Below are 12,759 nucleotides of genomic sequence, written 5' to 3' on the forward strand. Positions count from 1 at the left end.
GTGTGTGTGTGTGTGTGTGTGTGTGTGTGTGTGTGTGTGTGTGTGTGTGTGTATATGTTACCAGTGCCTGTGGAGGCCAGTCCTCCTGGAGCTGTAGTTGTTGGCAGTTGTGAGCTTGATGTGGATACTGGGAATTGAACTCTGGTCCTCTATGAGAGCAGCAAACACTGAACCATCTCCTAGATTGCCATTTATTCTTGTTTGTTTGTTTTTAGAGATTCAAGGTCTAATCGTTTATTTGTTAGTTCTTTTGTAGGGTTTCTATTTGTTTGTTCTTTTTTTATTTTTATTATTAGTTACGTTTTATTAACTCTGTATCCCAGCCGTATCCTGCTCCCTCATTGTTTGTTTGTTTGTTTTTGATGGTTTGTTTGGTTTGGGGTTTTTTGAGACAGAGTCTCTTTATGTAGGTAGTCCTGATTGTCCCAGAATTCACCAGGCTGGCCTCAGATTCACAGAGATATGCCTGCCTCTGCATATCTGTCTGTAATCCCAAGTGCTAGGATAAGTGGCACTGCACCTGACTTATCTGCTGCTGTTAAAAACTGTTTTAAAGTCGGACATGGTGGCACATGCCTGTAATCTCAGCACTCAGAGACTCAGGGGCAAGTGGATCTCTGTGAGTTCTAGGCCAGCCTGGTCTATAAAAGCGAGTCCAGGACAGCCAAGGCTACACAGAGAAACCATATCTCAACAAACCAAAAAAAAAAAAAAAACAGATTGAACTCTGATTTAGGATTAGAAGCGCTTAGTGAGCACAGCCTATATCTCTTGGTAATCTGTTCCTGGCATTTTTCTTTGGCTTCCTTCTTGGCCAAAACTTTAATACATTCTATAGCCTCGTTTTCCTTAGTGCATTGTTTCTTCAGAGCAATACACTGGTGTTTGTGCCGCAGGACACAAATTTTGGGTGCTTTGGTCCTGGCTTCTCACCTTTACATAAGGGATTTCTGACAAGTTAATAGTTTCCTTTAGAGAGATGGAAAAGCTTCTAGATTCCACTGGCTCTTTTAGCCACCAAGGCACAGTAGTCTTGTCAGTCCAGAAATACATTTCTCTCCATTTTTTTTTAAAACAATAGAAAAGTGAGACCCCTCAGCCTGGCACCCACAATGCTTCCTGAACAGACTTCTGCTTCCTCCCTCTACTTCTCCTTGCTCCATAACGAGATGATCCTTATTGCTCACAACCTTTGACCCCAGCACTCAGGAAGCAGAAAGGCAGGTGGATCTCCAAGTTTGAGACTAGCCTGGTTTAAAGAATTAGGTCCAGGACATCCAGGGGCACATATAGGAGCCATATCTCAAGATGAAGGAGGGGGAGGAAAAGGAGAAGAAGGAGGGGGAGGAAAAGGAAAAGGAGAAGAAGGAGAGGAGGAGGAGGAAGAAAAGAATACCCCTCAGTCAACAGGAGCACTCTCTCTGCCCTGGGTCAAGACATCTTGCTTCATGGGAAAACCTTGCTTGTCGTTCCTACCACTGATTTGGACCACCCTTCCACTCTTCACCTGGAGCATCAGCAGCTACTTCTACAGCCATGCGCTTCTCACAGAAAGTACAAAATTTGTAACCATTGTCCACTTCAATGAGCTCCTGGTGACAGGTGGCAGGGAAGACATATTCAGCTTCATCTTGATATAGGTGGCTGCCTAGGAGGTGCCATGAGAAAGTACTCCAAAATTATTCATATTTTAGGTGTCAACTATGTCAACTCAGGACATAAAAGCTCAGCAAAGTCCCTGACCTTAAGGACTCAAAATTCTGGATGTCAAAAGGCAGGATTAAAATGTATTCACAAATAAGAAAACACCCAGAAATAATAAAACTCTTAATAACTACTTCATGGTTAGCTAGAGAGTGATGTCTAAAGTACCTTCCGTCAAGGGATCGAATAAACTGAGACCAGAAGCCAGGCATGATGGTTTTGCAATTCCATCACTTAGAAGGTCAAGGCAGGAGGCTCACAGTAAGTTTGAAGCCAATCTGGATTACATAGTATGTTTCAGGACAGCCTATGTTACAGTGTGATACCATCTAAAACAAACGACTTAGGAATTAATTGATTGGTTGATTTTAAAACTGAGACCTGGAGGATAAGAAAGTATAGCTGTGGAAAGATCTGGAGACAGTGGGCTGCTGCAGAAATGAACTCATGTTCTTCCGCAAACAGGAAGAAGGCCATGATATGTGGAGTGAAGTGGGAGAAAGAGAGGGCGATGGAAATGTGGCCAGAGGCTTGGCACAAAGGACCTCAAGGCCAAGATAAAGACCTTGGGTTTTTCTCCTAAGTTCAATGAGACACTGCCAGATATCTTTAGATAGAGACATACAGGATCTGGTGGGCTGCCGAGTGAAGAGAGGAGTGGAAATCTTAAGACTTCCTCAGGAGAGCCGGAGCGAAGTTATTCAGCTCTCCAGGTAAGAGGCGAGGCAGCCTGGATTGGAGCAGAGCAGATGGAGATGAAGCATCAGAGCTGTTAGACTGATATGGTCATGGATCACAGATAACTTCCAGGCTGTGAGGAAGCAGCTGGGCAGATGGCGTGTGACGAGGGAAGAGAAGTCTGCAGAGAGGAAGTTGAGAGTTTTGTTAAGAAGAGTTTGCTTGGATGCCATCAGGCCTCGGTTCTGTGACATATGAACCATGACATTGGAGTCCAGAGCTCAGAAATGAGGTTGTGTATAATCCCCATGATATCCTACAGAGGGGGGTTTAGCCAGGAACTCTCGTCACTTTCAATCCCACTTTTGCTTCCAGCTTCTCTTTTCTTTTTTCTCACCCACTTTCCTTTTGGTTTTGGGTTCTGGAAGTGTTTCACTCTTAGCCCAGGCTGTCTTGGAATTTACCATGTAGCAAAGGCTAGCCTCAAAAAATCCCAAGGCTCTTTCTGCCTCCCAGGTCTGGGATTGCACGCAAACACTATGACTGTCTCAGCCATACTTTCCACAGAGTGGTTTGCCCGTGCTCTTTGCTTCACTCTCCAAACCCCAACTTAATCTAATCTTCTGGTTGGTAAAGCCAGCCAATGGGCAGGACTCTGACCCACTGTTTTTGTGCCCATGATTATGTTACAGTAGGTGGCAAAAGGGACTCTGTAGAGGAAATCAGGTTTAGTAATCAATTTACTTGAAGATACAGAAATTATCCTGGGTACTTGAGTTGGTTTAGTGTAATTGCGCAAGCCCTCAGGGCTAGAGGTAGTATTATGGTACAGTAATCGCCCCTTTTCTGAGGCTCCGGGGATCCATCCAAGAAGCCAAGCAGTCAACAAAAGTGAAGTAAGCTGGGCATGGCACACACGAGTTGCCCTTTTGTCTCCCTCTTCCACTGATTCTCCTTCCTCTGCCCTGCCAGTGCCCTTCTAGTTGCATGTCTTGTTTGTTTGAATGACCTAACTTTCACTCAGGTTTCTTAGAGGAACATGGGTGAATTGTTACAACAGCATGAGCCCCTCACCAGTGGCTACACCATTGAAGAAAATGCCTCACTGGGTGGTAGTGGCTCACGCTTTTCATCCCAGCAGTGGGAGACAAGAGGCCGGCAGATCTCTAGGTTGGAGGCCAGGCTGGTCTACAGCGTGAGTTCCAGGACAGCCAGGACTACACAGAGAAACTGTCTCAAAAAAAAAAAAAATCATTGGACTTGTATACATCCTTAGTGATGGGCAGGGCATACATGAGTCCTTTCTCTTTTCATGACACTGTGTCAACTGATCCCACCTTGGACAAATTTGTACAGATAATTGTTTTCATGAGAAGAGATCTTACCATGTAACCTAGACTTGTGGTCCTCCTGCCTCCACCTCCCTAGAGCTGGGATTACAGGAGTGCACCACTATGCCAGCAAATTAATGGTGAACAAGAGAGAAATAATACAGTCCATAGTGACCTCATGTTGTCAGCCTTCTTGGTTCTTTTCAGATTTCATTTTTCATGACCCCTCCATGATATGCCAAAATTCCAACGATTATTACACCATAATGCCAATCATTTCACCTTCTTTTTGTGGTTCTGAAGATTGAATTCAGGTCCTTGGGAATGCAAGACAAAGTCTCCCAACTGAGCTGTAGCCCCATACCCATTTCTGCTTTCTTAAAACCTCGGTTCAGGGCAGTAGGGATGGCTCAGTGGATAAGTGATCAATGTCCAGACATGAAGACAAATCCCTGGAGTCCATATAATGCTCAGCATAGAATTACATGTCCATAGTCCTAGATCTCCTACTGAGAGAGCTGGAAGGTGGAGACAGGAGGACCCCTGAAGCTTGCAGCCCAGCCAGCCTGCTGTATGCAGCAGTGAACAGTAGAGGGCTGCCTGAGGACCCAAAGCTGTCCTCTGATCTCCACATCAGGCTGCCCCATAATATTAATACATGTAGTAAATACAGACTGGGCCAGGCATAGGGACACACACCTTTATTCCAGTACTTAGGAGGCAGAGGCAGATATATGTCTGTGGATTTGAGGCCAGCCTGGTGTATATAGTGAGTTCCAGGCTAGCCAGAGCTATGTATGAGATCCTGTCTCCAAAAAAACAAACATCCAATCTGGTTGAGCTGTGGCAAGCACAGGAATCTTCCAAAACCTCTCTCTCCTCCTCCTGTGACAACATGCTCTGTCTTTCTGATCACACCCTCTCAATGTTCTAGACCAAGCACTTTTCTGCTTGGCTCTTTTCTCTCCAAGGTTTCCATCTTTGATCTATATTCTATTCTCTACACTTTAATGTCCCCAAGAATGTCTTGACTGGATCTCAAGCCCACATATTCATATATGAGCCAGGGTAATGTGACAGGTATAGATGCAAAGAGGTGTGAACTAGAAACATGTTATAAGAGGTGTTATAACCTAGAAAAAATGGCGGGCTGTGGAGGTGGAGGGACAGGAGGAATTAAGAGAAACGTCTAGGTCTTCGACTTGGGCAAATGGATAGATGATGGTCCTGTAAGGAACATGAGAGCATTTGGGGCTTGAGGAAAGCAATTCTGTCTTGACATTGTGAGGTGAAGGAGCATGTAAAGCACAACTGGAGATGGTTAGCAGGCCCCTGGACTTGGACTAGCAGCATGAAGGAGGGAACAGGAAATACCCATTTGGAAGCCATCAGTATGTTATACTTGACACAGCTGCAAGCCTGCAGCAGTCAATCACTGTAAGAGATGACAATCACTTATAGAGCCTGGGACCTGAGCTGTCAGCAGAAGAAAAAGAGAAAGGTGACATGGGGTTCAGTTCAAGAAGGTACACCCAAGAAGGAAGGACAGGGAAACTGTCGTGGAACAAAATGAGAAGTGGTTTTTCAAGTCAGAGGAAATGATTGGCACCCTCATAAGCCATGGAAACATCAAGAAGATAAGTCCAAACAGCATCTGTAGGTTTGTAAACTTGAGGTCACAGCAACTCTGAATAAGTCCCTGGGGTAGAATCTCACTTGTGGCATCGAGGAAAAAGTAAGAGTAGATTGCACTGTCATGAAACACGGATGAGAAGGAAGACAGTGTGACAGGGTTGAGTGGGTGTGGCACTTCTATCATACAGCTAGGGCCCCTAGACCATCCAGAAATCACTGCCCACAGCCTGTAGCCAAGGGCCAGCCAAGGAGATCTAAACAAGCTCTCCAGATCGTTTGCGTTTAGTCCTTGTTTCTTGCTTTTAACTGAAACTTAAAACCACTAATCCGGGGACTGCAGGAACTGCCAAGCATTCATGGGCACAGGCTGCTCTTCCGAAAGACCACAGTTCAGTTCCCAGGGCTGACATGGCAGCTTAACTCCTGTCCTAGAGGATCCAGTGCCCTCTTCTGCCTCTATAGACACCAGGCTTGCATAAGCTTACATGCAAGCAAGATACTCACACACATAAACTAAATTTCAAAAATAGCATAATGAAAACTGACGCATGATAAAACAGGCGTGAAAGCAGGCCTGGCGGCACACGCTTGCAGTTGCAGCACTCAGGAGGTAGAAGCAGAAGGGTCAGGTCAACAGCCTTCTTGGTTATCGAGTGAGTCTGAGACCAGCCTGGGCTCTGTGGATGACTCTTGCAAATATCCTAAGTAAAAAGACATTTAAAAAATAACAACAACAAATCCTGCATATGACTCCACCTTTGGAAGAAGTTAAATGCACGGATACACAAAGTGCATCACTGGTCGCCATTGGCTGAGTGGATGGTAGAATGGTGCTTGGCTTCCTGGTTTTTGTTTTTTTTTAAGATTTATTTATTTATTTCATTATGTATACAATACAATGTTCTGCCTGCATGTACATCTGAACACCAGAAGAGGGCACCAGATCTCATTTTAGATGGTTGTGAGCCACCATGTGGTTGCTGGGAATTGAACTCATGACCTCTGGAAGAGCAAGCAGTGCTCTTAACCTCTGAGCCATCTCTCCAGCCCTGTTTTCGTGTTTTCTTTTTTGTTTGTTTGTTTGTTTGTTTTTGTTTTTTTGAGAAAAGGTTTCTCAATGTAACTCTGGCTGCCTGGAAACTCACTTTGGAGATCAGGCTGGCCAGGAACTCAGAGATCCACCTGCCTCTGCCTCCTGAGTTTGCAGGGATTAAAGGCATATGTTACTACACTAGGCTTGCTTCATGGTTTTTAACCTGAGGGAAAATGATTAGATCACAGTGATAATAACTAGATTACAAAGTGTGGTGCTGTCATCCCCTGGGGGCAGTCTACAAAGGAAGTCCAGGACAGCCAAGGCTACACAGAGAAACTCTTGTCTTGAAAAAAAAAAAAAAAAGATTACAGTTGCACTTTGAATATACCAAAAATCACAGACTTGTGCCCTTTGAGTGAATGACTTTTATGATACATAAATCATACCTCAACAAAGATGTTGCGTTTCCCAGTTAGAGTCATCTTGTCCCATTGATTTCAGAGACCACAGGCGGGGATCCCCTACTGTGTGGAGGTGCCTGGGGGATGGCAAGACGAGATTGGATGAGTGGAAAATGGGTCTGGTGCTCAAACAGTTCACCTAGAGGTAGGGAGAACGACACTGGGATCCCCTAATTGGGGTCCTAAAAATGTTTAACCTTGGACTAATTTTTCTTCCGATGTGACAAATGAAAACAAGAGTCAGCACTTTCTATGGCCGATCTTTGGGAGGAGAGAAAGAATCTCATTGTTATACTAAGAGAAGTCCACCGCCTGTCGCTGCAAGGTGCCCCATCCACCGTAGTAGAAGCTTAGCTGGGGTTTTTGATCCTGGGAAAGTTGGTTTCCCTGCGCTTTGCACCGAGGGTAACGCGTCCGGGGGCGTTGCCTAGCAACAAGATTGCCTTGTGCAGCATGGCGACCAGAGACTCCAGCGATAGTTTCGTGACCAAGGACACAACCGGGACCTTGAGCGAGGCCGTGCGTGAGCACCTGAGGAAGCTGTGTCTTCGCGAATTCCCGTGTGGCACCGGGAGCTGGGTGCGTGCTCTCCCAGGGACAGAGGGAAGGAAGGATCCGGCAGGGGCGGAGCTGAGACTGGGCCAGAATAGCCTTGAGGAGTGAACTGAAGTAGGTAGTACCTAGCTGGGAGTTGGACCGAGCAGGTTTGGATGTGGTCATTTCAGCAGTGGCTGGTTTGGGGTTTGGAGTGAACACTGAAGGAATGCAGGAACCAAGTGTCCACCTTGCCATGGGAGCACCCACCCAGGATGCAACACATCAGGCTGACCTTTGTCCTCATGCTACCCTAGAGCAGCTGGCTGGCCAAACTCCAGATGCCACGCTTCCCTGACTCTTGAAGAGCTTCAGTCTTGATCAGTTTGCTCTATAGATCCTCATAAGATGTGTAGAAGATGGTTCCCCTGTGCTCTGGGGCTACAGGGCCAGCTTTCCCCTTTCTGAGGATCCATGTGGGGAAGGATTTCCTGCCTCTGCCGCCCTCCCTCCTTCCCCTCTGTAGCTGTGCTGGACTCAGGACATAACCTCTGCCCTGCTTCCAGGCTAAGGGGAGACAGGAAATACAGCCAAGGGCGCAGTCAGCACAGCGGGGGTGGGAGGGTGGGAGGGTGGGCATCAGTCTGGGCTTGAAAGTCTTTTTCCCTGTTCAGCTCCCACACTCCTCCTGCTCAGTATGCAGAGGGATCATTGTCACCAGCTGAGTGCACAGGGTGGGGTGAGGAGATTAGATTTTGATTAGATTAGACAAAGCAAAATGGGTCTGAAGAGGTCTGAACCAGCCTGATGGGCTCGGCTGTCAGCTGGGCCTCCTCCCCTCTCCAACTCTACCCTAAGTAAAACAGAAAAACTTGGGCCTTCCCCCTGTAGAGGAAAGCCAACACACTCCATTTGTTCAGTCAACAGACACAGGTTGAGCACCTGCTCTGTGGTAGGCACTGCACTAAGTTTTAGGGCGTCAAGGATTTATCTAAGGAGGGAGACAGAGCTAATTGGCAGGGTGTTTTCAGTGTCTGTCTGGGGTGAGGCCCTTAGCCCTACCCCCAGCACCAAACAGCCCTTGAGACCCGAAGAGCTGCGGTTGCTTGGAGGGAGTGGATGAGCAGACTCACCTCTTACTCAACAGAACTAAAATCCCTCCTTCTGCCTTGCCGTCTCTTTCCTTCTGCGGATTCGAAGTTTCCCAGATTGCCCACTCAGCCTCCTGTCCACACTTGTGTATACGTGCCCTGTGAAATGTAAAATCTCCTTTTATTTATTTTTAAAAGATTTATGACATTATTTTTAATTCCATGTCTCTGTTTGGGTATGTGTGTGCCAAGGCAGGTGCTCTTAGGCCAGAAGAGCACATTGGATCTCCCGAAGCTGGAATTTCAGGTGCTTTTGAGCTGCCTGATGTGGGAGCTGGGAACTGAACTTGGGTCTTCCGGCAGAGCAGTGAGTACTCTTAAAGTACTGAGCCATTTCTCCAAAGTTTCTCAACTCCAGAATAAAGTGAAAACAAAAACTTGGTCTTCTAACTATTCTGTGTCTTGCCAGTGTCGATGGCAAATATATGTATTCTCAGTGCTCGGGAGGCCAAGACAGGACGATTAAGAGTTCAAGGCCAGTCTAGGCTTCACAGCAAAACTCTGCCCCAAAATAATTAGCATGTGCCAGGCTTGTAGCTCAGTGGGTGGAGTCTTCTCTAGCACTCACAAAGCCCTAGGTTGGAGGTCCTGCATCTCATCATACCTAGTGTGGTGGTGCATGCCTGTAGTCCCTGAACTTCCAGATGGGAACAGGACAATCAAGGTAATCATCAGCTACTCAGTGAGTTCAAAGCCAGCCTGGTCTACATAAGACCCTGTCTCAAACAGACAGGACCAGGGAGATGGCTCAGTGTGAAAAGCTCTTCCCGTTAACCCCAATGATCTGAGTTTGATCCCTGGGAGCCATGTGGCCTGCAAATTGTCCTCTGAGCCTGTGATGGCTATTTCTGGTTGTCAACTCTGCTGTGGCTGGGGTTAACTAAAATCTAAGTGGCTGGGTATGTCTTGTGAGGAATTTGTTTTCTTAAATTAGTCATCGGAAGGGAGAAGACCCTCTTGAAATATGGATCTTTTGAGGTGGGAAGATCCACTTTTATCTTGGCCACACCTTCTGCTGGCAGCCTGTATAAAGGACACAGAAAAAGAAAGCTAGCTCTCTTTGCCTGCTTGCTCTCCCCAGCAAGTCCACTCCTTCCTTAGCATTAGAGCTTACTTCTTCAGGATTCTGGCATATACTGAAGACTTAGATGAGAGATATCAGCCTTATGGACTGAACCACTACTGGATGCTTGGACCTTCTGTTGGTAGGCAGCCATTGTTAGACGAGCTGGACCACAGCCTATAAGCCATTCTAATAAATCCCCTTTAATGTGTGTGTGTGTGTGTGTGTGTGTGAAAGAGAGAAAGAGAGAGAGAGAGAGAAGAGAAGAGAAGAGAAGAGAGACAGCGGTGGGGGAGAGGGAGAGAGAGATTTCGTATTCTGTAAGTTCTGTTCCTCTAGAGAACCCTGAATAACACAGAGCCCCATGTGCGCTTGCTGTGGTGAGCACACGTCTGCACACAAGCAGGCCCAACACAATAAATAAGTGTGAGAAGGCCTCCACCTCTACCTCTGCAGAATAAGTCACGCTTTCTTCCTCGAACATGGCACACCTGGAGGGAAATGGTCCCAAAGGAAGAGGAGACAGTGAGTGCAGGAGAGGAGACTGTGGAGGCCCTCTTGGGCCTCGTGCGAAGCCACCACTCTCCTTGGGCCATGCTGAAGGACTCCAGTGCCGAGGACTGTTTCCTGAGAGAACTGGCCATCCGGAATCCTCAGATGATCAAAGACACTTTCTTCTACTCCTACTTCCGGTCCCTGAGGGTAGTGGACAAGGGGGTAAGTGTTGGGTGTAATCACTGGGTGGATGACGATGCTGGGACACCCTGCCCATTAGAGCAGCTTAGGTGGCAGGAGGGCCTCCATGACTTTGTTTCTCCCTCCCACCCCCTCTCTCTGTCTCTCTGTCTCTGTCTGTCTCTCCCTGAGACAGGGTTTCTCTGTGTAGCCCTGGCTGTCCTAGAACTCACTCTATAGACCAAGCTGGCCTCGAACTTACAGGGATCTACCTGCCTCTGCCTCCTGAATACGGGGAATAAAGGTGTGCACCACCTCAGCTGGCCTATGTGTCTGTCTCTTTAACCCCAGAGGAGGTGAGTCCTGTATCGTCTATGGCTGGCCCCCTGCGCACACTGCAGTGGGCTCTCCTTCCAAAGGATCCACAATGTCTCTTTTTACTTTAAAGTGTGAAGAGAGGTGCTTTTGAAGTGATTTGATTAAAACAGGTCTGTGACTCACGCATACCACTTTATCCGGGACTTTCTGAAGCCTGGGGAATACTCCCCCTGCCCGACAATCCTAGGCAAACTGGCAGACTTGGTCACTGCAGGAAAGGGAAGCCCAGCCAGGAAGGGCTTCTGATGTCCTTGAAGTCACAGGAAATTGGGATTCATGGGTAGGGTGATGAGGCAGCTGGTAGACCCTGCTCTGTCTGACCCAGAGTAATTCTGGAAGACCAGACAGGCCAACGATTATATGATTTTTTTTTTGGGGGGGGGGGAGATGTAAAATTTATCAAGAAGTGCCAACAGCCCTAAAAACAACTTCCTGAAGTTCTTGTTGCTGACTACAATGTGTTTATTGAGTTGCTTATAGATGTGATGGATGCAAACACTCCCATCCACACCCACACCTCCCTACATCCTTCCATTCTTCCATTTCCCAAAATTTGGTTGGCTCTGAGTCCATAGAGGGATCCAAGCAAGCCTGAGTTCTCAGTATCACCTAGAGGTAAGCAAGGCTCGGAGAACAGGATGCAGAGAGAATCACACCATGACAAAGAATGTTTATGTGTGCTCCAGCACCTCTGCTGGTCTCAGGAGACACTGTGGAGCAGAGGAAAGGATGCCTGGCGTTTCCTAAAGAACAGCTAAATGGCAGTTTGCAACAAGGTGGAATTACCCTGAGGGCTGCTCTCCTACAGCAGTAGTTCCTTGGGCTCATGTGGTATAGACAGAAGAAAGGAACCTTGTTTCCCAAGAGTCCCATAATCCAACATAGGGAGGACACAGGACCCTTTAGAGTCTGGAAGAGGCCTTTAACCCCTTCAGAACCACGCCATGGTTCTGTAGGAGGGAAAAGAGTGTGAGGTTGAAGGCCTGGGACTTAACTTGGAACGGACGAGTTTTGCTTTGACTGAGAGAAGTCCCTCACAGACTCAGGCATCTGAACACTTGTTTCCCAGTTCTCTGGGGGAAGCGATAGAACCTTTGGGAGGTGCAGCATGGCTGCGGGAAGTGCATGGATGATGGTGGGCTTTGGGGGGGGGGTAGGCGCATCCCACCTCCTTGTTCTCTCTGCCTCCTCTGTGTGGTCAGAGTGTGAACGGGTAGCTCCCACCTCCTGCTGCCATGCCTTCCCTCCATATGGACATCTAGCCCTCTGCAACCATGAGCCAAAAGAAGCTCTTCCTTCAGCTGCTTGGACATGGCATTTTGTCACAGCGGCAGAACAGTAGCTAATTCACCTGTTACCTTCCTAGCAGACCTGGTCACAAGCTTCTACTCCAGCGCTGCCTGGCTCACCAGAGTCCTCCGTTTCCCTTTCTTTCCTTCCAGGTGACTCTAGTGGATAAAGACCTCTTGAAGTTTCTAAAGCTCGAGGAGTTGGTTCTGTGTGCCAATAAAATTGAGGAAATCGATGCAAACAATCTACCCCCAACATTGAAGGTACAGGTTCATATGGGGTCTTAGAACCCAAGTTCTCCCTTGCACAGCTCAGGCTAGGGTAGCTGTGTGCTAAGACCCATGTTCCTCAACAAGTTATATAACCCACTTCCAGCCTTTCACAGTTATGCCCACAGAAATGAAGGAAGGGCTCAAGCAGGCTCTGGTTTACCAGTGTTCACAGTCCTGCTATTCGAAACAGCCGGGAAGTGGGAATGACCCAGCACCTATGGCCAGATGACCAGAAAACAAAATGTGGTCTCTCCATGAAACAGAACATTGTTCACTTATAAAGGAGGAAGGTCATTCTGATAGTCACCAAGAAAATATCACATCAGATGAAAGAAGCCAGATTAAAAAGAGAGAGAGAGATCTTATATATAATTACACTTAATGAAATATGTAGAAGTGCAGAGGCCACAGAAACAAAAGCCAGTAGAGGTCATGGGGGCCTCTAGGAAGGACCTGCTCCTCTGAGGAAGGACCAGGAGGTTACTGCTCAGTGGTCTTTTTCTTCCTTCCTTCCTTCCTTCCTTCCTTCCTTCCTTCCTTCCTTCCTTCCT

General features: G+C 47.2%; 1 protein-coding gene across 1 annotated transcript in view; it reads left to right on the top strand.

Moving 5' to 3' along the window:
- The first annotated feature begins 7,298 nt into the window (after positions 1-7,298).
- The window catches only part of Lrrc43 (leucine rich repeat containing 43), a 21,069-nt gene continuing 15,608 nt past the window's right edge, over positions 7,299-12,759 (top strand). Inside the window, exons 1-3 of the mRNA XM_055606018.1 lie at positions 7,299-7,424; positions 10,050-10,310; positions 12,089-12,199. Coding sequence (XP_055461993.1) covers positions 7,299-7,424; positions 10,050-10,310; positions 12,089-12,199 — 498 coding nt within the window. The remainder of the gene's footprint in view (positions 7,425-10,049; positions 10,311-12,088; positions 12,200-12,759) is intronic.

This window comes from Psammomys obesus, unplaced genomic scaffold (assembly GCF_907164565.1).
Source record: "Psammomys obesus unplaced genomic scaffold, mPsaObe1.curated_primary_1811, whole genome shotgun sequence".
In the NCBI taxonomy this organism is placed as follows: Eukaryota; Metazoa; Chordata; class Mammalia; order Rodentia; family Muridae; genus Psammomys; species Psammomys obesus.